The sequence below is a fragment of the Callithrix jacchus genome, chromosome 9, assembly GCF_049354715.1.
Source record: "Callithrix jacchus isolate 240 chromosome 9, calJac240_pri, whole genome shotgun sequence".
NCBI classification, from domain to species: Eukaryota; Metazoa; Chordata; class Mammalia; order Primates; family Cebidae; genus Callithrix; species Callithrix jacchus.
The window spans coordinates 106869847-106896361 of record NC_133510.1 but is presented as its reverse complement, the minus strand read 5'-3'; the positions used below and the strand labels follow the sequence as shown (position 1 = coordinate 106896361).

The window sequence follows — 26515 nt, the reverse complement described above, 5'->3', positions numbered from 1 at the left end:
TGCAAGATTTTCTAATACACACATCATCCTTGAATACACAGCTAAGACATCTCTCTCTAGCCCATAGCAAAAACAACAAAAACTTAAGACTACCATTTGACAAGTGAAATTAAAAAATTGTCCCCTAAACAAGAGTACATTTTTCTTTTTTTTGAGATGGAATTTCACTTGTTTCCCAGGCTGGAGCTACTCAGGAGGCTGAGGCAGAACTGCTTGAACCTAGGATGTGGAGGTTGCATTTGAGCCAAGATCACGCCACTGCACTCCAGCCTGGGTGAGAGTTATACTCTGTCTCATAACAAACAAAAAAACCCAGTATCAATACAATACTCAACTATACTAGACTCTAGACTTTCAGATTTCACAGTTTTTCCACTTAACACCCTTTTTATTTCCAGGGTACCCCACTGCATTTATTAATAGTTGTCATGTATCCTTAGTCTTCTGCCATCCAAGATTACTTCTCAGCCTGTTTTTCCATGACCTGGAAATTTTGAAGAATACTGTTCACATATTCCAAATATGTCGGTTTTTCTCATTAGATTCAGGTTACAGGTTTTTGGAAATCACAGAAGTACAGTACACATTACATCCTATCAGGGGGTACACATCAACATTGATCACTTGGGTAAGTCTGCCAAGTTTCTCCACTGCAGTTACTTTTTTCCCCTTTATATACTCTTTCCTTTAGAAGGAGTCATTAAATCTAGCCCATGTTCTTAAGCTTCACCCCGTGAAAGGGCAAGTATCTACATATATTTGGAAATCTTTAAGGAAATTCTCTCTTCCTGTGGGAGACTTTTAAAAAGTCTTTGGTTCCTGAGTTCAAATAATCTTCCTGCCTCAGCTTCCTCAAGAGCTAGAACCACAGGTCTGTGCCACCATGGCTGGCTCAACCTTTGTTTTTTTAAAAAAATCTTTTGGAAGGCTGAGGGGGGTGGAGGTCAGGAGTTCAAGACCAGCCTGGCCAAGATGGTGAAACCCCATCCCTACTAAAAATACAAAAATTAGCCAGGAGTGGTGGACTATGTCACTCTGTCTCTCAAAAAAAAAAAAAAAAAAATCTTCATAAGCCTGAGTCACTTTTCTAACAAAAAGAACCAAAGACACATGATTAAAAAAAAAAATTTCAGCCAAGTATTAGGCAGTTCTGTGCAAGGCAGTCAAGACACTGGGTATTTGGGATCTTTTTTATTTTTATACACATGACAAGATTTTACATCAAGAACAGTCAGTTAAATAGTACAAATTTACATTCATGAGGAATGTTAAAAAAAATTCAACTAAAAAACCCACTTCTTCCTGTGACCCATAATCCCACATTTTACAGTGCAGGGGAGAAAGGGACTGGTGGGGGGTATCCAAAACAAGTCTCTCCCAAAAGAAATGACTTCAATTTCAAAGTCCCTTTCCATACAGGATCCAAACGGTGAGAGTGTAATTTACAATTCATCTTTTTCAACTGTAGATTCCTGTTTTAAAAAAACAAAAACCCGGAAGATATTAAAAGCAGAAAAAAAACCCCTAGCTCACAGAAGGTTCATGCATGAAAGAAACGATTTAAATGCCCACAGTCTGACTTCTATAAGTTACACAGTCCTAACTTTGTAAGAACTGAAAATGCAAGTCACATTCTTGATTTGCTATACCTTTGCTGTTTCTTGTTCTTCTTCATCTGTTCCTGCATCCACTTCTTCGTCTTCATCTTGCTCTGTGTCTTCTGTTGTGTCCTCTGTTGTCTCTTCAGGTTCTTCTTCGGGTTCTTCTTCCACCTAAACACAACATTTATGGGCCCATTAATGCTGTGGATTTATTGCCACTTTGCTCATTTCGATGTCTAAAATCATAATTAATGTCACTTCGATTTATTCAGAACCAGAGAGTAAATCCTCTAACTAGAATGAATAGTCAAGCTAATGAAGGGAGGCAGGCAAAAAGGAAAGAGGACATAGAAGGACTTAGTTTCTAATGCAGTGCCCAAGACTAGAGGGATTCAAACATTCAATACAATTATTTCAAAAGGTAGAAATTAGGCAAATGTCTCAAAGCTACATCCCTCAATCATGAGAAGCCTATTCTGAAAGAGCAGAAACAAAGAAAGCCAGCCAGCCTCTGTGGAAAGGTTGGGGATACAAACCTTTGCATCAGGGTCAATGTTCAAACTGAGGCGAAGCATTCTTTCTATTCTATCTCCATATGCTTTAGTGTCTGGTAAAAGATATCCTGACCGAAGTGTTGCTGTTTCAAATAAAACCACAGCAAGATCCAAAACTGTTTTATCATCTTCATCTTCCTGAGATGCAAGAAGATACACCAGATTAATATTAAAAGATACAAAGTATTTAAATTAAAAGATAAGCAAGAGGACTCCTGTAACACTACCTTAATTCGTCGAAGCATGTCTCTGATCAGTGGGTGTCTGGGGTTAATTTCAAATGTTTTCTTCTGACTTGCATAGTAACTGTTAAGAGATAAAAATGAACATTAACAAAACATATCCAATTTTAGGGTTCATACATTCCCCTTATTCTTTCATAAATACAGAGAACAACTTTTGGTAAAAAAATAAAAATGTATTATTGACACAACACCACAGGTTTGAACTTTGAGGGTCCACTTATATGCTAATTTTCCCCCAATAAATACAGCCCACCCTCCTGTAGCAGACTCAACAACCAAACTCGGATAGAAAATACTGTATTCTTGGGATGTGAAATCCACACATACAGAACTCCAACTCTTCATATACTTGGGTTCCACAGGGTAGACTGGGGACTAGAATATGTGTGTGGATTTTGGCAGGGGTCCTAGAACCAATCCCCCTTGAACACCTAGGGACGGCTGTACTTTTCCAGTCCACTTCATCTGCAGAGTTAACCAACCTTGGATTAAAAATATTAGAAAGGACAAAACAAAAAATAAAAAGCCCAACACAGTGTAATAGCTATTTATATAGCACTTACATTGCATTAGGTGTTAATCTTCAGATTATTTAAAGTATATGAGACGATGTGCCTAGGTTATATGCAAATACAACACGACTTTATAAGAGACTTGACTATGCGTGGATTTTGGTATCCATGGATATCCTGGAACCAATACCCCAGGATACAAAAAGGGATGGCTGCATTGTTTTCTTAGTTTTTGTGGAGACAGGGTATCATTATGTTGCACAGGCTGGTCTTGAACTCTTGGCCTCAAGTGATCCTCTCACCTCAGCCTCCCCAAGTGTTGGGATTATACATGTGAGCCATATGCCCAGCCTGTATTGCTCCCTTTTAATGGGGAGGCAGGCAGGGGGCAAGTGGACATGGTTAGATGAAAAATGAAATGAAAGGAATTATTTATTGATGAGTCCAAGGTACCTAAGAGAACACCTGAACAGATGAACTGACTTAATGTCCTGTTTGTTCCCTCTTAGTTTATTCTTACTGCCATAATTGCAGCTCTGCCTCCCAGAGTTCAGAAATATCTATGTAGTCTCTGGGTGCTGCTCCAATAATACCTTCTCTATGATGCCTTCACCAATATGATTCCAAGAAAAATTAACTTTTTATCCGAACTCAGTTCCAAATGCATTTTGAATATACCTTCAAAATCCTCAGCATTTTACTGCTCATTGTGATTATTATCTCTTCTCTAGTTTAAAGCTCTGAGGACACAGAGGAACCACATCTATCCCTATCCTGTCATACCCATTATCTATGTAGAGCCTGGATTATGACTTGATTTGTCTTTTTTTTTTTTTAAAGAGACGGGGTCTGGCTATGTTACCCAAGCTAGAGCTAAAGTGCAGGGCCATTACAGCATACTACAGTATTGAACTCCTGGGATCAACTGATCCTCTTGCCTCAGCCTCCTGAGTAGTGGGGACAACAGGAGTGAGTCACCATGCCTGGCTTTGATCTGTCATTTTTACTAGTCTGAAGTTACAAAAGACAAGAGTTATATCTACTGACATAGTAAGCGTTTGTATTTGTTGAATGAAAAGTAACTTCCTGTTAATTAATCATTTCCTGAAATTCATAGGTGGACATGAAATTTATGGTCAAGACCTAAGACTTATATGAATTTTGGAATTATGACAACAATGGAAACTACGTTTGTGAGAAAAGGCTTTAAAAAGAATCCTTAAACTAGGCCTTAGGGAAAAAAGGATGATTACTAGATAGCATATCAGAAACACACCCAGGTCAAAGAGAGTAAAAGCAGGGAAGAAGTCATTTTCAAGGTCATTTCTGTGACATTAAAACATAAACATAAAGTACTATATTTCTTGAAAATAAAAGCTACCAAAGACTTATTAAACCTCCAGGTATAGGCCCTTGAGTTGAAATACTGTTAATTCACAGGTCGTGTACTATTCAAGAGACATTCTGTCTGGGTACCTATAATTTAATGCTTGGGGGTGTGGAGGGCATGATTTGAAATGAACTTAATTGAGAAAGGTCATTAACCTCCTGTGCAACTATTACATTTGAAAATGTAAAATAAATTCAGATATGAGGCTAAGCATATAATCCAATGCAAAAGTAAAGACAGTATCAGCTGGGCACGGTGGTGCATGAATCCCTGCATTTGGGAGGCCCAGGTGGGCAGATTACAAGGTCAAGAGATTGAAACCATCCTGGCCAACATAGTGAAATCCCGTCTCTACTAAAAATACAAAAACTAGCTGAGCATGGTGGCGCGTGCCTGTAGTCCCAGCTACTTGGGAGGCCAAGGCAGGAGAATTGCTTGAACCGGAAAGGTGAAGGTTGCAGTGAGCCGAGATTGCACCGTTACACTCCAGCCTAGTGACAGTGAGACTCTGTCTCAAAAAAGAAAAAAAGAAACAGTATGCATAACAGATTTAAGAAAAATCCCCATTTATATATCAAATACAATAAATATGATAAAGTCATGAGTCAAAGACCTTTTCTTTCTCAATCGAATGTAGGAGAAATCACGTTGTAAATTTGTTGTCTTCCTTCTAGTAGACAGGGGTAGACATTTAAGACAATTTTACTTTTTGTATTGAAGCTGGTATTATCTCCAAAAGGAAGAATGGGTAAGAGCCAACACCCTGGCAGGGACTTTCCCAAGGATGCTTACTTTGTAGAGATGTCCTTGCCCGTCTGGTACGCTTGTGCTTTCATGATTCTTTCCATGTTGCCAGACCATCCGTACTGGCTGGCCACCAAAGCACACGGAGATTCTGTCAGGCGCTGCGACACCACAGCCTTTTCAATCTTAGGAAAATAAATCGAGTCACATATAAATTAACATCAACAGGTAAGGTAATTCAGCAAATTCAACTTTCTAAGGCTTTATCATTTAAGATTGTAAACATAGAAGCAGGTCATAAAAAACTGCTTTCCTTAAGGTTTAGGAGAATTTGTAGAAGACACTTATTTGATAATATAATTTTTTTAGTCAGAAGGAACTAAACACCAGCTTTCAAAAACATATAAAATTTAATCTATAAAAAGTTATTAACAAAGCAATATTAAACTATTGTCACAAGTTTTAAGTGTTCTCCCAGTAATTTAATTACATTAATTAAACTAAAATTTGACCATTCTAATGGTTACAAAGTAACCAGCTGCAGCTTAATTTGTTGACAAAATATCTTTCTCTTAAATGCAGATACCAATATTTTCACAATTTGTAATTTCCACAATACCTTGTCCTTAAGGGCTTTATCTTTCATCCAATTGAGCAGAGGCTCAAATTCTTTCTCAACTGCTTCGCGACTCTCCTTAGTTTTCTCACTTTCATCAAATTTCACTCCTTCCTTGGCAACATTCTGGAACCTCTTCCCATCAAATTCAGGAAGAGCCTGAATGCAGTATTCATCCACAGGTTCTGTGAGGTAAATAACTTCATAGCCCTTTTTCAGAAGTCGCTCAACAAATGGAGAAGATTCAGCCTACAAAATTGAGAAGTCAATGTTTTCCAGGGCTGGCCTTGGTGTATTGTTTATCTTAGCAGCTGCTATGTTTATACATTAGTAAAAACCCCATTCTACAGGTGAAGTAGGCTCAGAGAATGTAAATGACCTTCACGTCAGTGACTGACCAGGCCTTATAACTACTCAAGTTACACAATTTAAGTTTTCCTTTCCTCCCCGTCAAGAGTTGGCTGTAAATCCCCAGCTACCTTCCAGAATGGCTGACAACCCTTGGAGTTCATCTCACCTCTTTTCTGCTGGACCCAGCCATGAAGTAGATTTTGTCTTGTTTTTCTTTCATTCTTTCCACATACTGGTCTAGGCTAGTAATGTCAGTTGGATGATGAGAAGATTGGAACCTAAGAAGTTTAGCAAGACGTGTTCGATTTGAGTGGTCTTCAATCACACCAAGCTTGATGTTGGTACCAAATTCTTTCCAAAAAGTATCATTGTATTTCTCATCAGCAATCTTCTTTATCATGTCCAGAGTTTTACGAACAAGCTTCTTCCTAATCACCTAAACACAATGAAAGAATAACTGATTAGAGAAGTTAATCTCAAACTTTTGAGAATGTAAGGTACCCAGGGAGGAGTGTGAAAGCTACAAAGATGGTATCATCATTGCCATTTATTGAGGGGCAGGTAATGGTGAAGCACTCCTATTCATTCAGACTGGGCTGAAATTCAGCTGTCTGTGCAAATAGCCATAAGACTGCTTTAATGTTTATATTCTAACCCTAGGGCTCACTGATACTCTCTAGGATCTAAATGAAGTGAACAAATATGTTACTTTCACACACTTTTAAATTCAAAAACTAAAGATAAAGAAGTAAAGAGTTTTTAAATTATGGAAGTATTAGAGGGGAAAGGTTTAATGAAAGGCTTAATAAAAAAGGTGGCTACGTGATAAAGTCTGTATGATAAAATGTTAATTGTGGACCAGTCAGTGGGTCTATATGGATGTTCACTATACAATTCTTTAGTTTTTTCTAGATGTTTGAAACTTCATTGTTAAATGTTGGGAGAAAAATCATCAGATTCTTAGGACCTGATAAGCCTGGAATGAAAGAAGTTCATTTGAAGATTCATGGACTAGACCCAAAATCTGGTTACTCTAAAAATGGAGCCTGCCCTCTGAACCCCAATCAAACAGCAAAGAGGACAGTTTCTTCCTAGAGACTTACCTTAAGCAGTTTATGTTGCTGAAGAGTCTCACGGGAAACATTCAAGGGGAGATCATCTGAGTCCACCTTCAGATGGCATAACAAAGTTCAGTGAGCAATAAAACCATTGGAAGAAAGCAAAGCCAAACAAACCACACTCCCAGACTCCCACAACAATGACCCCTTCTCCCAAACTTCTGATACTTACCACACCCTTGACAAAATTAAGGTACTTAGGCATCATATCATGGAAGTCGTCTGTGATGAACACACGGCGCACATAGAGCTAAAGAGACCAAAAAAAAGGTCACTTTCTAAAAATTAGACTTTCAAATTTTAAACGCAGTTTATACGACTTAAAAACTCACCTTAATGTAATCGCTCTTTTTAGATCCATATTCGTCAAATAGACCACGTGGAGCAGATGTGGGTACAAATAAAATTGATTTGAAGGTAACTTCCCCTTCAGCAGTAAAGTGAATATAAGCCATGGGGTCATCACTTTCCTGTGGAAAATTGGCATCTTAGTCATTCAAATGACACAGGAGAAAAGCAGCGTTAAGAACTAAAAAATGTACTATGTGGTACACATTCAGTTTAGCAATTAACAAAAAATTTCCCTTACCGCCCCCCCGCCCGCAAAAAAAGAAGAGAAAGAAAAGGGTAGAGTGAAGAAATGAGTAGGACTGCAATTCTAATTCACTAGCCATGGTTGTTTTGATAATGAGACTGTCAATAATATTATTTCCTAAACTTGCAGAAGGATGGATGAGTTTATGTTTCCTATGTGTGAGAGAAGTGAATAGGAAAACCATGACCCTGCCTAAATGACAAAATTATATACAACACTTCAGTGTACTCAAGAACATGTTTCTTCCATGGAACTTAGCTCTAGCAGTGGCCACAAAGATGTATGCAAATACCTGTAAAGCAAAATCATAAATTCTCTTGATTTGCATTATCTATTACTGTACCACACATATGGCTGTTAAACACTTGAAATGTAGGTAGTTCAAATACCGATGTGCTGTTAAGTGTAAAATACATTTTGACAGCATAGTACAAAATTTTTAAAAGGATGTGAAACGTCTCATTAGTTTTTATATTGATTATATGTTGAAATAATACTATTTGGCATATGCTGGGCTAAATAAATTACATTATTAACAACATTTCATGTTTCCCTTTTTTTGTATGGCTTCTAAAAAATTTAAAATCATATGTGTGGCTCACATTAATTGTATTTCTTTTTTTAAAAAGATGGGGTTTCACCATGTCGGCCAGGATGGTCTCGATCTCTTGACCTCGTGATCTGCCCGCCTTGGCCTCCCAAAGTGCTGGGATTACAGGCTTGAGCCACCGCGCTCGGCCACATTAATTGTATTTCTGATACAGCTGCCTTAATATAAAATTAGTTGATAGACACTAAAACTTTAGAGTTTATGGAAATAAAAGTGAAGGAAGAACCAACAGTGTTTTAAGAGTTAAAATTTAAAGGATATGGCATAGAGAAAACAACAAATACAGACACAAAATATGAAGTTTTATTTAGCTATGGGTAAGTCCACTAGCACATTCTATTACTCATACCAAATGCTGCTGGGGAAACACTGACTTGAAACAACCTTAATGCTAGTTTTGCATTTTTAATAGTTTCAAGAAGGGATCAGTAAAAGAAAAAAAAAATAGGTAGGGAAACAGGCGAAGCATCTCACAGTAAGTGTTTGATGTCATAAGCAAGCTCTTTAAAGCCACTTAACATGATTTCATGTTTTACGGGTTTTGTGGTGGAAATCACACATCTACCTATGTAGGTGGTTCTTAATCTTTTTTTGTCACACAAAATCCTTGGCAAGCTGGTGAAGCCTACAGATGCCTTCTCAAAATAATTTTTTTTTAAATCACATATTACAAAATACACAGGAATAAAAAGGAAACCAATTCTGTTTAAACAGCCACAAAACTGTTTCAAACATTCTTGATTTTGTAATGTTTCACTATTATATTAACTATGAGCTAGGACTAAATTTAATAACTGCTGCAATTTTGAAGTAGTGATGAGCGTAATAATTCAATTTAAGTAAAAATGGTGTGTTCTGGAAACAAATTTACTCTTAAATTCTCTGTTGAGATGCCAATCTCAAAGCTTCATATAAAATTTAAATGTGATTTTAATTATGATTAGGTCAATATGCCAGAAATAGATATATTATAGTTGGCCTAAAGGTCTTTTTTTTGAATTTTCTCTCTGGGAAAAAATAGGAATGAACCATCTCATATTCATGGTCACATACCATATGCAATTACAACTAACAGGATGATACTTTGTCTACTCATTAATAACCAGAAGCTAGGGAATTATAAATATTTACCTTTGAAAATGATTTGTAGAAAGCTTTGTATTCATCTTCTTCTACTTCTTTTGATGGTCTCTGCCATATTGGTTTGATATCATTCATAAGTTCCCAGTCCCACACAGTTTTTTCAACCTGAAGTTATTATGGTATTTGATTAGTCTCTCTTAGCACTTATCAAGGTTTTCCTAGCAGTAACCATGGCTTCAGATTTCAAAAGAATATATACGGAACCAGAGGCCTGGTGTGGTGGCTCACACCTGCAATTCTAGCACTTTGGGAGGTCAGGGGGCTGCTTGGGCCCAGGAGTTCAAGACCAGTCCAGGAAACATAGCAAAACCTCCATCTCTACAAAAAAATTTTTAAAAATGTTGGTGTGTGCCTGTAGTCCTAGCTACTTGGGAGGCTGAGGCAAGAGGACTGCTTAAACCTAGGAGTTCAAGGTTGAAGGGAGCTATAATTGTGCCACTGCACTCCAGACTTTGTGGCAGAGACTCTGTCTCCAGATTAAAGAAAAAAAAGGCACCAAAAGATACCTGTTATCTAGTAAGGTTTCTGCCACCTCCATGAAAAGCAAAGTATTTTTCTCAATATTTAATTCAAAAAGACAATTGTTAACTGATGAAAAACCAAGTATGTTTTGTTATTTTTAATTAGCAAAAGTACTTCTTGAAAATAGTTGTCTTGAGATTAGAAGGAAATACATATTACATATTCCTATTTCGTGACTTAAAAAAATCCAACATTTTAGAAAAATATTTCTCAACCACCACAACCAATACTTCTTACTCTGCTACCTAAGCAAACCAGAGAACTATTTTTATAGTTAATCCCTACATCATAAAAGGACAAAAGAGGACTCAGAAAGCTTTTTAATATTTAAAAATTCCAAACATATAAGCCACCAATCCTAGGCAATATATAAAAGTCAGAAAACTCTTCATAAAAACGACCTGGGTTTGACATTTAAAACTTTCTACCAGACAATGTACTCAACATACAAACAAAGGCCTTATTTTAAAAGCTGGCTCCATGGACTTAGCACCTGGAGCAAGTAGAACCTTAAGAACTGAAGCTGACCTCAAAACAGCCAGCGCATACTTGGGTTTTCCTGGTTCTGCCCTACATGTTAAATAGTATCTTACGCAGAGAGATGAAGCAGACTTACCTTTTTAGTCTTTGGTTTCTTTTCTTCTTCTTCTTCCTCTACTGCAGCTTCATCATCAGATTCTTCTTTCTCTTCTTTTGCTGCCTCTTCTTCCTCCATGGGCTCCTCAACAGTTTCAGTCTGTTGAAATAAAAGGAGAATTATGGTTAAACTCATTTTTTTAACAATCCTGTCTACAGAATATGACATAACATTACAAAAAATAGGTCTTCGTAAGAAAACCCTGAGAGTATGTATCCTCAACTAATATACCACACTTTGCCTTCATTCTTTTTTTTTTTTTTTTTCCTGAGACAGAGTCTTGCTTTGTTGCCCAGGCTGGAATGCAGTGGGGCAATCTCAGCTCACTGCAACCTCTATCTCCCGGGTTTAAGTGTTCTCCTGCCTCAGCCTCCCAAGTAGCTGGGACTATAGGCATGTGCCACCACACCCAGCTAATTTTTTTGTAGTTTTAGTAGAGGTTTTGCCATGTTGGCCAGGCTGGTCTCAAACTCCTGACACCTCAGGTGATCCATGTGCCTTGGCCTTTCAAAGTGCTGAGATTACAGGCGTGAGCCACCGTGCCCAGCCTGCTTTCATTCTTTTAGTGTTAAATATTTAAATACGTGCCAAGGTAATACATATAAGTTTTTAATCAATATAGATTTACCTTGCTGCTCCATACATAAATAGGAAAGTTTATGAACTGTGAATATTTTTTCACGAGATTTTTAATTGTATCCAATTCAAGGTAATCAGATGCTTCTTCTTTTAAGACAAGGCTGAAAGAAAAATTCGAAGTTTAGTGACATCTAACATTTAGGATATGAGATTATAAATTCACCTAAATACCATGGTAATAGCCAGCAGTTCTGTGTAATCGAAGATGTCCTAATTATTCATGTTAACTCTCCATCACCAATAAGGGTTTGTGAGCTAAAATGTTAACACATATAGAGATTCAGTAAAGAGAAGAATCTCCTCTACATTACCCCAAGTGGAGAATAACCATAGAAAATGAAAATATTCCCAACCTTCTGAATAGATTGGTTTTTTCCATTTGTCAAGGTGATAAAGCGCTGAAAAATTCTGGAAAAAAATGGAATCATGCACTCTCATAGCTTTTACTGTTATTCTAGAAACCTAACGATTATTGTAGATAACTACTCCTAATTAATGAAAACATTTTCCTTAAAAAAGCTAGAAAATTAATCTGGATTATTTATATCTCCACTATCCAAAATGGTAGCCACTGGGCACATATGACTTATTTAAATAAAATATACAGTTCAGTTCCAGTCACATTGCTACATTCCAAGTACTCAACAGTCACATGTGGCTGGTGGTCGCCAAACTAGGAAGTGCACATATAGAACATTTCCACTATTACATAAATTTCTACCGGGCAGTGTAGGGATTACAAGCATGAGCCACTGTGCTCAGCCTAAAACCTACTCTTGAGCACAATAGGTAGCCCAAAGCTTGATATTTGTGTATCCAATTAAGTATGGGGAAATGGCCTATCTGTGGTTCCCTCCCTGTCTCAAAAGGCTCAGTAGTTTAGTGGTACCTGGTCAATAAGTAGCCATGATATGATGACAAAGCCTCGTGAGTGACTAGGCTGCTGGTCTCAGGGCACATGTTCTAGTGATTTGGGGATTAAGAGTTCAGTTTTGGATCCAAGTAGAAGCTGCTAGGTAGATTATCTTATGTAGAAGCATTTAAAAGGCACTTAAACACATCAACACGGAGCCCAGCAGTGAGACCTAGACAAGGGGCTGGCAAACTATAACTGTATAGCTGGCACTCACTGGAAATTTTACTGAGACACATCTTTTTTTGGTGGGGAGGGGGAAGTGGGTCTCACTCTGTCACCCAGCTGTGATCATGTACAGTGGCGTGGTCATGGCTCACTGCAGCTTTGACCTCCCAGACTCAAGCAATCCTCCTACCTCAGCCTCCTGAGTAGCTGGGACTACAGGAATGTACCACCATGCCCAGCTAATTTTTGTATCTTTTTTTTTTTTTTTTGTAGAGATGGGATCCCACTTTGCTGCCCAGTCTGACCTCAAACTCCTGGGTTCAAGTGATCCTCCTACCTCAGCCTCCCAATGTGTTGAGATTAGTGGCATGAGCCACCACACCTGGCTGGAACATACCTTTATGTATGGCCTATGGCTGCTTTTAAGCTAAACAGAGATGGGACATGTGACAGACCATAGAGCTCACAAGCTAAAAATATTTACTAGCTGGCTCTTTTAAGAAAAAGTTTGCTGACTCCTGATCTAGGCTAAGAATATAACTGAGAACTAGAGATGGAACCTGAGGCCGTGGCAGTATGTAAGACTACATAAGGATCATATGGACAATGAGAAAAGGGCTGATTGGAGAAAATGCATATCAACATTTAAGAAGTGGGCAAAGGAAATTTTTAAAAAGATATGCATGGTTATGGAAACTAGGTACTGGATAGGTTGCATCTTACCTGCATGTAAGTGTCCTGTTTAACCTCACTCATCCACACAAATAGCTGCCAATTAAGTGTTAGGCTCTGGGAATGGAGTTTCCAATAAAATGTTTGCCTTCCTGGAACTTACATCCAGATAATTTCACCTATTTCTTAGCAACCTGACATTAACACCTCTTGGGACATCACTTTCTTTCTTTAGGAATGATTTACCTATGCTTCTCTAACAGCTAGCACAGTGCTTTAAAAGAGAGGGCACTGGGGCATAACTCTTAGTGATGCCTCCAAATGAGACCTGGAGATATCAATGTTAGTAAGAAGGCAGGGAAAGGTAAACTGGGAACACAAGTTACAAAAGCACTAAAAGGCAGTCATCTAATTAGTCTTCATTAAAAGAACATATGTTGCAGTAAAAACAGGAAAGGTACTTTCTAGGATGAAGAAAGTTGGTCACGTTGATAAGTATGTGCTTCTTTTCCTTAATGTTAAGAAAATTTAAAATTGAATTAAGAAAAAAGAAAAAAGGAAGCTATAAGCACCTTCTGTTACTCAGCAGGAGTTGGCAAGCCAACTATCTCTGAAATAAGGAATCCTTATCTCCAAGATGGTAAAATTTTAAAAAGGCAAAAAGCTGCCCTGTCTATGTCACAGTGCTACAAGCAACGAGAGCTAGTGTAGGGCACTGGCTCTGTTCTCATCTATACAAACAACAGTTATTGGTTTAAAAGGAATCTTAGTTTTATTCTAGAGCTTTTACAACTTTCATGAACTTCAAGCCCTTTATCTCTACAAGCCAGCCCAGCCCTGGTTGCTACCACTCATCTTGAATATTTTCAATGGTTCCTCCAAAGAATCTCTCCTTGTCTAATCCTTGCCTCCTCCACACCACCTTGAGAATCTTAAAAAGTTCATCTTGTTCTATCTGAAACTGTCACTGAGGAGAACTCTGTTCATCTAGTGAGCATGCTGTGCCTCCATGCCTTTATTCAGGATGCTCCACAGACAAACTACTCTTCCATCCTGGGAAACTGACCAAGCCACACCTTCTCTGTAGGTATTTTCTACTTTATACTCTCTATATACAATAGCAATCACAAACCTTTGTGCCTGGCCCTTTGTAGGTCCTCAAATATTTCTTAAGTGATAACAGTTCTGTTTCCTTATTTCATAGGCAAAAAAATTAAAGCCCAGAGTAAGTCATTTGCTCAGAGAGTGGAACTGGAGAGTCAAGATCCTCAGCATGACTATTAATTCTTATTAGGAATCAGTCATACTCACGTAATTGTCGTTCCCCGTCCTAGAGTGTTTCCTCTTGGGTCAGCAATTACAGAAAATTCATTGGAGTCGGACTCCCAGATGTGCTGGGTATCGTTGTTGTGTTTTGATGTGACTATAACCTTATCTGCTACAAGGAAGGCAGAATAGAAACCGACACCAAACTGGCCAATCAATTCAGAAGTTGACTGACCATCTTCCTGTGCTTCAGTCATTTTGTTTAAAAACTCGCTTGTCCCAGATTTGGCTATGGTACCAAGGTTTTTAACCAGCTCTTCTCTGGTCATTCCTACACCAGTATCTGTGACATGCAGCAGGTTCTTCTCCTTATCACACTAAAAGCAAGACAAGAACCAGATAGTTGTATTTAATATTTATATTATGCCAAGCAAATATTGAGGAACTAACCAGCTTTGGGTCCCATCGATTCTAATACAGAAAACTAAACTGAGATATTTTCTTCTACAGTTTTTTATGGCCTTTTCTGAAAGTGTACATCTTAAAGTAATTTATGTATTTGAGAAAGTATTAATATTAATGGGCAGACTGGCCTAAAAGTCAAAGGTTAGAGACTGACCTAAATCAAGTTACCTTTGAAGGAAAACAATTCAAGAAAAATATAATTTTATGTTTTGCCCATTTCTTCAATAGAAAACAAAACTTGAATGATTCCTCTATTTGAAATCTGTATGGATCATTAATGTTTTTCACTCTGGCTCTCTGCCTTCCAGGAATTTAGAAGGATTTTACTTTCTCCTAAATTTAAGAATGGCTAAGGCCATGTGACTAGTTCTGGCCAATGAGTTGTAAAGGAGAGCTCTGCTTTCAGGATGAGCCATTAACTATAATAGTATGAGACCCTCTACGTTTGCTCTACACCGTGGCAACCGGCTACACTCCAGATGGCTGCGTGAGGATGAGGCACAGCAAAGGCCACGGGCAGCCTGTGATGGGTGATTTAAGCCAGGGGCTGGCAAATTTTTTCTGTAAAGGGCCACATAGCAAATATTTTAGGCTTTGGGAGACTTATGTTCTCTGCTACAACTCAACTCTGCTGTTGAAGCACAGAAGCAGTCACAGATCATAAGCAAATGGGCATGGCTGCATTCCAATAAAACTGCTTATAAAGACAAGTCAAGTCAGATGTGACCATAGTTTGCTGACTCTCAAGCCACTGAACCTTGGGAGATTTTTGTCACTGCAATATAATCTAGCCTGTCTTGACTAACATGGATTCTCTAAGAATTCCTTTTCCTTTAAAAGAAAGAAAACCTGCCTTATACTTACCTTAATTTTGACTGTTAGTTCCTCATTTCCAGAAAGAGCATTTTCATCAGTCAGTGATATTAGCCTTATTTTATCTAAAGCGTCGGAAGCATTTGAAATCAGTTCTCTTAGGAAAATCTAAACGGAAGCCAGAGGTAGTACACTTAGATTATCCTCAATATGCATTAAGACATTCAATTTTATGCCAAACCCATTTTATTTCTTCTCTGTACCTTATAAAAGCACTCTTTAAGGATTAAGACTTTATGGTATAGGAGTGGCATTATTCTTTTGATTAAAAAATAAATAAATAAAGCCTAGCTCTTTACACAAAGAACTGTGGCAACTATAAGGGATACATTAACTGGTAAGGGTAGTAACACTACTCACCTAACAGTGATCTTCAGGTATGCAATGCAAGAAGTTTAGTTTATGTGACTGCTCTTAGATTCACAACTTTTTTTTTTCTATTTTTAAGACAGAGCCTCGCTCTGTCACCCAGGCTGGAGTGCAGTGGCGTGATCTCAGCTCACTGCAACCTCCGCCTCCCGGGTTCAAGCGATTCTTCTGCCTCAGCCTCCTGAATAGCTGGGACTACAGGCGTGCACTACCATGCCTGGCTAATTATTTTAGTAGAGACAGAGTTTCACCGTGTTAGCCAGGTTGTTCTCTATCTCCTGATCTCGTGATAAGCCCACCTCAGCCTCCCAAAGTGTTGGGATTACAGGCCTGAGCCACCACGCCTGGCCTAGACTCACAACTATTATCAGGCCATGAACCTATTTGGAGGTAAAGAAAAAAGTACATGCCTGACACCCTCTTTCTCCCCAGATATCTACCAGCAATTCTTGGACTTATTAAGTATTTAAAGGTTGTTACTACTTACTTGGATACTACATTACTTTCACAGTAAATTATGCAAATTTAAGTAAACAAGTATGCCAACATACAGAGACAAAATACTCTAACCACATGTTGCTTACCTCTTTATTTTTATACAATGAATTGATGATCAGTTTCATCATTCTGTTAACTTCAGCTTGGAAGGCAAACTTTTCCGATTTCTCTCTAAGTTCTCTTATTTGTGATGCATTTAATCCATCCAACTGAATAGCTTCTTCCTCTCTAAGGAAATCAGATAAGCAAATACAACATGGCTTAGCTCCCTTCAAAACTAGAGAAACTATAATGAGAGCACAGTGGCCTCTGAATATTGTCTTGGGAGTTAAAATGGAAACCTTTATAAAATATTACTGATATACCATCTCATTATGTTAGCACAGCAGTAGGCTACCTTTTAATATTGCATTGGAAATACTGGGTTCTTAAAATTGTCAGAAAAATAAATCCCAACTTTTCATACTCATTTATCTTCCACAGTGAGGACTTCAAAACTGTCATTAAGTCCCAAGAGGCCAAATTTAAAAATACTGTTCAACTGACAGAAACCCCATTTTTAAACTTACGAGGTGTACACAGTTAATGAATACAAATCCAACTGAAAGTCTTTTCTAGTCTTACAAAGTTTATGGTGCTAGTATTCTGCAATATAGTTTTCAAAGGAATTCACTCAGTTTAATCACTCCCAGGTACAAGTTAGGAGGTATGTATGCAAATAACTCACCGGGTATTAAATACAAGGGTGTCAGACTTTATTTGGACTTTTGGAGAAGAGATACATCAGAAGTGACCATAACTCACAAGGTTCACAGGGCTTATCTGTGTAGGTAAGTTCAAATGAACACAAACCTCTGTACTACTTCATCATCCGTCCTCGAGCCTTCTCTACTTTTACCCAGATCCGCTTCTACTGTACCATCCACATCAACTTCATCATCAGCTCTGACCGACCCTGAAGAAAGATTTAATACGGGAAAACTCTTCAACATTGCACTTCTCCAAGGAGGATGATCAAATAGGGAAGGGTAGGGGTTGCAAAATTCAGTTGGTAAATAAGGGAGGTAGGGATGAAAGAGTGCACATTCCTTGGCTTAAACACCCAAGGTAAAGCCAAGACAGCACACCTATTTATAAGTTCAGATGCCGAGGTGCCCCGTAGATTCTGAAATACGGAGGCAGCCACCACTTCTAAACAGCGTGTCTCCGATCCTTTATAAATAACGTTAAGCAGACTGATGCCGGGCCTCTTTTACACCCACACGTGTTGCTCGCAGGCCGAGCCAAGGCCTCCCAACTGTCCAAGCCAAAACTTCGGCCTTCGTTATCACAGGTCAGAATACAAATAGGATTTATGCAACCTCTGGCGAAAGGAACTGAAATTGAGCCCAGAGGCATGAGAAGGGGTAGAATATTGTGAAGAACCGAGCTCCACCAAAACCGAATCAAACACGCTGACACTGCCATTCCGCTGGCCCCAGGCCTCACGCTCCCAACGCCGACATCTAAGAAAGGACAAGCGCTTGCGAGGAATCGGAGTCTGGGGAATTCGGGGTCGGGAAAGCTGGGTGCCCGAAGGTTGCGGTAGCCAAAAGAGTCCTTCTGGGTGGGGGGGACTCGCACAGCTCCCGCGGGAGCCCGAGCCCCAATGAGGCCCCTCCCCGCGGTCGCTGAGACCTCTGGGCGAGATACTATTAGACCTGCAGGGAACTTAGATAATTCTATTCTCTTTTCTTAATTCCAAAGGAAGAGAATAAACGTAATCCCCTAGTCCTCTTTCGAGGAAAGGCGACGTCCCTTGGCCCACCGCAGGCCCTGAGATCTCCCTCCTCCCAGGTTCAATGCCCCCAGAACCTTCGAGAAGCGGCCGCGCGTGTGGAGGGGGGGGCGTCTGCTCCTCTAGAATCACTCACCGAAGGTCAGCAGGACGCAGCAAAGGCCCAGCACCCACAGGGCCCTCATGGCGTGCGGCCGGTGAGTCTCAAGTCCCTTCCGATAGCAGGAGCCGCCTCCACCCCCCAACCCTGGAGCTAGATCCTCACACCTCCGGCCGTGCGGTCCGCCCACTACACCCCAAGCAGGTCGGGCCGCTTTTCACCCCCACTTCTCGCGGGCGGGGGTTGGGACACACGAACCTACCAATCGCGCCGCACCACGCAGTCACGGCACCCAATGGGGACTCGTGGGGGGGACGGAAGTCCACCAATCGCAGCTGTCCAGGTGCGGTGACCGCTGCCCAAAGCGTGGCTCCTTCCGATTGGTCAGGGTTTGCAGCTCTTCTCCAATCAAATGGTTCCGCGGGCCCCTCACACGAAGGACCGCCCCTTTGCCTGGGAGGCCTTGGCCTCTAAGGGAGACCGTCCAATGAACGTAGGCACAGAATACGTCCATCCTTTTCGAGAGGTCGCGGCGGAACTACTTCCGGATCCTAGAGAGCGTTTATTCCGTGACCGGGGAAACGGTAGTCGTGGCAACGCGTTCTTCACCCTTTCCCAACTACGACTGGGGTTACGTTGGGAGTGATTCCAGCAAGACTTTCGCGGCCAGCTTTTTCGTGTAGCGGCGCTTCTCAGAAAGGAGAAACACACGAGAGAGGTTGAAAATCCCTAGAACGCTTTCGGATGGAGGCGGTTAGAAACTACAGCTCCCGGCATGCAACATCCTCGGGGGGTACACTGCATTGAATGCTGGGAATCGTAGTCTTTAGTTTCTGGACCAGCTGCGTAGTTTGGCACTCTTCATTTTCTCCCAAAATGTTGCCGCCGGAGCCCTATCCTGCGTCTTAGATTTTACATCTCGTTCTGATTACAGTAGAGATCTGTGGCTATTCCAGGAGCTTTTAGAAGCGCGCTTGGAAAGCCGCCACGCCTAGGCCAAGGCCGCCCCGTTCCGGGGAGATCGCTCCGAGTCCCTCCGAGTCCCTCCGAATCCCTCCGACTCTAGAGCTCGCGTTTCCGAATCCGCCTACAAGTGCGTTACTCTGGCCGCCCGAGCCGTTACCTCCTCTGCTCCTTTCTGCGGCCAGAATCCCCAGGCCTCCCTGATCTGGTTTACAGAAGTGCGTGGTGGGGACCTTCCCGACTACACTAGAGGTATCGCGAGCAGCTCTGAGGCTTTCAACTCTCCGGTAAAACACAAAGGCTGCGGTGATATGACGGTCTTAGAACCCCTGCTGTGGAGAGCAGGGTGGAGAAGCGAGCCTAGCACAGAAAAGGAAAACCCTTCGTTTAACGAGTTCAGGAGGATGCACCTGCAGATATTTGAAAGCAAAACCTGTGGTGCTGCACATGAGAACGGGATTGCAGCTTTGTAACTTCATAGAAATACCCTGTCCGCGTTCAGAAGGACATATAAAACACCAGGTGTCTTTCCTGTGAGGGAAGTCCCTCATGCTAAACTTGTGCCTTTGGAAATACTTTCTACGTCCCTATAAGCTACTCTGTAGATTACCTCCACAAGTACCCGCACCCGTCTCTGATATAGACACCCCCCTTCCTTATTGCTTTCTCCAACGAAATTGAACTTTTAATATCTTTTCAGATAATCATCGGAATTCCTGAAGACAAGCTGTTTAGTGACAGTCTGTCATAGTCTTACAACTTTCCGTATTTAGGTATGCGGATCTTGGTTCTGTGGTTGGCACTCACGTGTTGTGGTGGTGCCTTATTTACATCTGCCAAATTTATCTAACATTTGTTACTAGTAAGCAAAGAGTAGCTTACAAAGAATGTTTTATGTGTGCTTCTGTGCTTGCATCTTTTTTTAAAAAGCGCATACTAGAGTGTGAATTACATTCAGAGATTTCAGTTGCATTTTTGTATATTTTAGCTCATTTATTTTCTGTTTTTAGAGAAAAATGAGTTTCTTCACTTTTTTGGCATTTCACAGCTCAACTTCTTCACGTTTTCCTCCAATTCTGAATAAGTAAGCAAATGAAACTGCAAATGCCACCTTAACTAGTGAGTGGTGGGGAGTTGGTGCTGCACCTGGAGGGAACTGAGAATGTGACATGTCCTTCAAAATAGAGTCACTGCTTGGGGGTAGACGTTTCTGCAGATGATGGTGGGAATTCCTGAGGCAGGCAGAGCACAAGACGGTAGGTAGGCTGGCAGAAGATGGCAGGCCATTGTCTGACTCAGCTCTGTCCCTTAAAGATTGGGTCTCTGGGCTGGACGCCGTGGCTCATGCCTGTAATCCCAACACTTTGGGAGGCCGAGGCCGGTGGATCACCTGAGGTTAGGGGTTCAAGACCAGCCTGGCTAACATGGTGAAACTCCCTCTCTACTAAAAAACACAAAAATTAGGCACCTGTAATCCCAGCTGCCTGGGAGGCTGAGGCTAGAGAATCACTTGAACCCAGGAGGTGGAGGTTGCTGTGAGCCGAGATGGAGCCACTGCACTCCAGCCTGGGCAACAAGAGAGAAACTCCATCTTAAAAAATGAAAAATAAAAAAAAGATTGGCTTCCCAGTTGAGCACCCTGTAAAGAGAATAGGCTGCTTACTTAATTCCCAGCTTTATTGTTTCTGGCTGTGGTCTTTTCACCTCTTCTGACATTTCACCCGTTACTGATCCCAAGTCCCCCTCTTGGCCTAGCTCCTCCAGAATGAACACTCCAGATGGTTATTAAGCTTCCTGCCTTTTTATCGGATTCCCTTGCTTCCTAGTTTTAGCTTTTTTCTTTGTATTGATGGAAACAGCTACTGCTGTTGTTGTTAAGCTTCTCCTTGAGCATAGGTAGTTCCACTAGATAGCACCCCACTTTGTAGTTAACTTGGAAGATAAAACTAATATGTAAAGGAGTACAGTTAAGGGCAGTGGATAGCTTTCCTAGTAGGCAGGTGGAGTCCAGCAGTGGGGAGTCAGGGGAATGCAGACTCGGGAGACTAAGGCAAGAAAGCAGCTGGCATCAGGGAACAGTAAGGAATAGAGCCAACCTCCAAGGTGAATTGGTTGGTTGGTCGATTGGTTTGTTCATTCATTAACTCATTAATTCAACAAATGTTGAGGGCCTGGTGTGTGTCAGGAATTGCAGTATGTGCTAGAAATACAGAGGTGAGCAATATAGATATGGTTTCTGTTGATATAGAACTTGTACAAATATGTGTTTTAATTTTTAAATTTAAATTTTAAAAATGTATAGTTTTTGAGACAGGGTCTTGCTCTATTACCCAAGCTATAATGCAGCGGCCGGATCATGGCTTACTGCAGGCCCAACCTTCTGAGCTCAAGCAGTCCTCCCATCTCAGCCTCTCAAGTAGCTGGTGGGACTGCAGGTACCACCAACACCTGGCTAATTAAAAAAGTTTTTTCGTAGGCCAGGTGTGGTGGCTCATGCTTGTAATCCCAGCACCTTGGAGGCCAAGGCAGATGGATTGCTCGATGTCAGGAGTTCGAGACCAGCCTGGCCAACATGGTGAAACCCCATCTCTACTTAAAAAATACAAAAGTTAGCCGGATATGGTGGTGCATGCCTGTAAACCCAGCTACACAGGAGGCTGAGGCAGGAGAATCTCTTGAACTCTGGAGGTGGAGGTTGTGGTGAGCCAAGATTATACCATTGCACTCCAGCCTGGGTAACAGAGAGGCCATCTCAAAAAAAAAAAAAAAGTACTTTGAGTTCATTGTGAACAACTTTGAGGCTTTTTTCTTTTGTAAAGGTGGGGTCTCCCTATGTTGTCCAGGCTGGTCTCGGACTTCTGGGCTCAAGCCTGCCTCGGCCTCCCAAAGTTCTGGGATTACAAACGTGAGCCCCTGTGCCCAGCCTTGTGCAAGCATTAACAATAGAGTTACATCATAAGTGCAAGTATCTTACTTAAACTGAAGTAAAGATATAAAAGTGCTCTTTCCTTGCCTAACGCAGCCATGGCTCGTGGTCCCAAGAAGCATCTGAAGCGGGTGGCAGCTCCAAAGCACTGGATGCTGGATAAATTGACCGGTGTGTTTGCTCCTCGTCCATCCACCGGTCCTCACAAGTTGAGAGAGTGTCTCCCCCTCATCATTTTCCTAAGGAACAGACTTAAGTATGCCTTGATAGGAGATGAAGTAAAGAAGATTTGCATGCAGCGGTACATTAAGATTGATGGCAAAGTCCGAACTGATATAACCTACCCTGCTGGTTTCATGGATGTCATCAGCATTGACAAGACGGGAGAGAATTTCCGTCTGATCTATGACACCAAGGGTCGCTTTGCTGTACATCGTATTACACCTGAGGAGGCCAAGTACAAATTGTGCAAAGTACGAAAAATCTTTGTGGGCACAAAAGGAATCCCTCATCTGGTGACTCATGATGCTCGCACCATCCGCTACCCTGATCCCCTCATCAAGGTGAATGATACCATTCAGATTGATTTGGAGACTGGCAAGATTACTGATTTCATCAAGTTTGACACTGGTAACCTGTGTATGGTGACTGGGGGTGCTAACCTGGGAAGAATTGGTGTGATTACCAACAGAGAGAGGCACCCTGGATCTTTCGATGTGGTTCATGTGAAAGATGCCAATGGCAACAGCTTTGCCACTCGACTTTCCAATATTTTTGTTATTGGCAAGGGCAACAAACCATGGATTTCTCTTCCCCGAGGAAAGGGTATCCGTCTCACCATTGCTGAAGAGAGAGACAAAAGACTGGCTGCCAAACAGAGCAGTGGGTGAAATGGTCCCTGGGTGATACATTAGATGTTTATGCATAATTAAAAATCATATGGCATGAAAAAAAAAAAGATATAAAAGGACTGCAAAGGAGTACCAGGGAACTTTTTGGGGTGATGGAAATGCTCTTGATCTTGATATCAGTAGTTGTTAAAACTCATCAAACTGTATACTTTAAAAGGGTGAATTTTGTTACGTATACCTCAATTAAAGAAAACTAACAGCAACTATCATTCTAAACATCAAAACACTAAAAACCATATCACTAAGAATGAGGAACCAGACAGAGATGCCTGCTACTGTCAGTATTGTCCTACACTGTTTAGGAGATTTAACAACAAGGAAATCAAGTAATTGGCATAAATTTTAGAAAAGGTGGAGTCTTTTATTTTGAAATTTGTTCTTACTGATGACAGTTGCATCTCCCAGAAATCTAGGAGACAGTAGTGTTTTTTTCTGTCTTAAGTACAAAATGATTAATTCCAGCTCTAATAGCATATATTTAAGTTGCTGCTGTTAAAAAGCTTATAGTTGGATCTTGGAAGTGGGCGGGTGATCTACCTTGAGTTGAGCCACTTCCCGATCGACCCCTTAAAAAAAAGTATAGAGGGCCAGGTGCAGTGGCTCACACCTGTAATCCCAGCACTTTGGGAGGCCAAGGTGGGTGGATCACAAGGTCAAGAGATCAAGACCATCTGGCCAACATGGTGAAACCCCATCTCTGCTAAAAATATAAAAATTAGCTGGATGTGGTGGCACGTGCCTGTAGTCCCAGCTACTCTGGAGGCTGAGGCAGGAGAATCTCTTGAACCCCAGAAGTGGAGGTTGCAGTAAGCCGAATTCGCGCCACTGTACTCCAGCCTGGTGACAGAACAAGACTCCCTCTCAAAAAAAAAAAAAATGTAAAATAATATGAGAATCTGGTAAATTATTGGCTATACGATAAATACATAAGAATCAATAGTTTTGCTCTAATCTTGCAAAAAACACAAAGTAAGAATTTTAAAAAGTGTCACTCATATTAGAGAAAAGAACTATAAAATACTTAGAAATAAACTTGAGAAAGACAGTTCCAACATGAAGAAAACTAAAATATTGAGGAACATAAAACAGATGAAGAACTTGGGTCAGGTCCCATACCCCTTACATTATCTATTGTTGCATAACTACCCCTAAATTTAGCAGCTGAAAACAATAAACATTTATTCTCTCACACAGTATCTGTAGGTCAGGAATCATCACCTAACTGGGTAGTTGTGGCTCCGAATCTCTCATGAGCTTGTGGTCAAGATGTTGGGCACAGCTGAAATCATTTGAGGTCTCAAGTGGAGCTGGAGGATCTGCTTCAATAATGGCTCCTTCACATGGCTGTTGGCTGGGGCCTCAGTTCCTCACCACATGGACCTCTCCGTAGGGCTGCTTAAGTGTGCTCACAGCATGGCAGCTGGCCTCCCCTGGAGTGTGTGATCCAAGACAGAGAACAGAGCAGGAGGCACAGTGACTCATAACCAACCTTAGAAATTGCACACCCTCATTTCTGAAACAACCCTACTCAATGAGGTTATACGAGGCTGTAAATACCAGCAGCCAGAGATCACTGGGGCCCGTTTGGAGGCTACTTATCATACCTTAGTTGCAAGGGAAGCTGGGAAGGGTTTTACATGGCATTTTCAGCTTCTCTTCTGGGAGGCTCAGAATCATAAGGTGGGGGTTTCCCTCACATAAGAATGGGATTCAGATGCTGTACGGTGGAAAAGAATGATGTGTCCCTGACATATTTGAATATACAAACAGATCAATGCAACCGGCCAGATGGAGAGGCTCATGCCTGTAATCCCAGCACTTTGGGAGGCTGAGGTAGGTAGATCACTTGAGGTCAGGAGTTCAAGGCCAGCCTGGGCAATGTGGTAAAACCCGTCTCTATTAAAAATACAAGAATTAGCCAGGCGTGGTGGTGTGCACCTATAATCCCAGCTACTCAGGAGGCTGAGACGGGAGAATTGCTTGAGTCCAGCAGGCAGAGGTTGCAGTGAGTGGAAATTGTGGCACTGCACTCCAGCGTGGGTGATAGAGCAAGACTCCATTTCAAAAACAAAATCAGTGCAACCAAATAATCTAAAAATAGATTGTTTCCATTTAAGATAAGACAAAAGCGATATTTCAGTTTGGAGGGGAAAGGATAGTTAATATCATAAATGATGCTAACCTTGACTGGTTATCCATCTCAATCAAAATAGTTAAACTCCTATCTTGCACCATATAAAAAATAAATTCCTGCTTACAAGAAATTAAGAGAGCCTGTGAGTATACAAGGCAGAGATGGGAGAGGCCTTATTTTTTTTTTGAAATGGAGTCTTTGTTACCCAGGCTGGAGTGCAGCGGTGAAATCTCAGCTCACTGCAACTTCTGCCTCCTGGGTTCAAGTGAAATTCCTGCCTCAGCCTCCCGAGTAGCTGGGATTACAGGTGTGTGCCACCACACCCAGCCAATTTTTGTATTTTTAGTAGAGATAGAGTTTCACCATGTTGGCCAGGCTGGTCTTGAACTCCTGACCTCGTGAACCACCCGCCTCAGCCTCCCAAAGTGCTGGGATTACAGGCGTGAGCCACTGCACCTGGCGGGAGACACCTTCTTAACCAAGAATGAGCATCCAGAAAACGTGTAACAGAAAGCCTAGGGTGTTTCCCATGCCTCTTCCTCCTGGGTAGGCTCTGAGCTCCAATTTTTGTCCATCTAACACTAGCAAGCACCATGAAGCCGCTGAGCTTTGCTGAGCTTCTCAGCATTGTGCCTTCTAAGAATATTCGTTCTGTGTGGCATAAGAATCAGCAAACACTTCAAGGGGGAAAGGCAACAGGAGAAGGTAGGGTTCACTTCTCAAAGCTTCCCTTCTCTCTGAAATCTTGTCTCTTCAAATCCTGGTTGCTGGATATCTATCTGATGCCTTTAAATTAATTGTTTCTCAAGTATCTCCTTCAGCCTCTTTCGTGGTTCTGGGAGAAGGGCAGTTCTGCTTGAAATTGTCACAGTTGAATGTAGATGTAGATCTACATAGTAGATGCTGAAGTCCTTGGTCCCATCGTCATGTTTCCAAAAGATCAGATTTCAGCGAAGATGTTAAGCAACCATAATTATTTTCCCATATTAACCTTTTGGTTGTTTCTCATCAAGAAATTTATATGATGTTCAGTGTTTCCAAACTATGGAACTTGTATTATTTTGCGCTATAGAGCAATAGCGTTTCTAAATATTGGATGTGATTACAACTAAATTTACATTATATACTCTTTTGACAAGTTTTAGCTGCAATTTTGAGTTACTTGTGGTCTTTTCCCTACACCCTCTTACCCCAGCTCACACC

At 41.0% G+C, this 26515-nt stretch overlaps 2 protein-coding genes across 9 annotated transcripts; one reads left to right on the top strand and one right to left on the bottom strand.

Moving 5' to 3' along the window:
- Positions 1-1176: 1176 nt before the first annotated feature.
- On the bottom strand, positions 1177-18569 carry HSP90B1 (heat shock protein 90 beta family member 1). The gene is made up of 18 exons (XM_002752917.6): positions 18415-18569; positions 17354-17456; positions 16588-16729; positions 15626-15742; positions 14342-14673; positions 11267-11378; positions 10618-10737; positions 9468-9584; positions 7464-7601; positions 7304-7381; positions 7117-7182; positions 6180-6449; positions 5666-5911; positions 5095-5231; positions 2383-2461; positions 2138-2293; positions 1650-1772; positions 1177-1472 (listed from the first exon to the last, which is right to left on the bottom strand). Exons 1-18 carry the CDS (start codon positions 18461-18463, stop codon positions 1443-1445), a joined length of 2415 nt encoding a protein of 804 aa, XP_002752963.1. The 5' UTR covers positions 18464-18569; the 3' UTR covers positions 1177-1442.
- A 630-nt stretch (positions 18570-19199) lies between these two features.
- Positions 19200-23239, top strand: LOC100397534 (small ribosomal subunit protein eS4, X isoform). 8 transcript variants are annotated; one of them, XM_078337153.1, is made up of 4 exons: positions 19474-19593; positions 20042-20114; positions 20390-20425; positions 22364-23239. In XM_078337153.1, the coding sequence occupies exon 4, from the start codon at positions 22366-22368 to the stop codon at positions 23155-23157; it is 792 nt and encodes a 263-aa protein (XP_078193279.1). In that variant the 5' UTR covers positions 19474-19593; positions 20042-20114; positions 20390-20425; positions 22364-22365; the 3' UTR covers positions 23158-23239. The 8 variants fall into 8 exon arrangements, with proteins under 8 accessions (XP_035113321.1, XP_078193279.1, XP_078193281.1 ...); XM_078337155.1 differs by lacking the exon at positions 20042-20114; XM_078337151.1 differs by lacking the exon at positions 20390-20425.
- The last annotated feature ends 3276 nt before the right edge of the window (positions 23240-26515 follow it).

Coding starts and splice junctions, on each gene's coding strand:
- HSP90B1 (XM_002752917.6), bottom strand. CDS start 18,463: ATGAGGGCCCTGTGGGTGCTGGGCCTTTGCTGCGTCCTGCTGACCTTC. Junction 17,457..18,414: donor CTGCGTCCTGCTGACCTTCG/GTGAGTGATTCT, acceptor ATCTTTCTTCAG/GGTCGGTCAGAGCTGATGAT. Junction 10,738..11,266: donor TTTATGTATGGAGCAGCAAG/GTAAATCTATAT, acceptor TTATTTCAACAG/ACTGAAACTGTTGAGGAGCC.
- LOC100397534 (XM_078337149.1), top strand. CDS start 20,558: ATGATGGTGGGAATTCCTGAGGCAGGCAGAGCACAAGACG. Junction 20,598..22,363: donor GGCAGGCAGAGCACAAGACG/GTAGGTAGGCTG, acceptor TGCCTAACGCAG/CCATGGCTCGTGGTCCCAAG.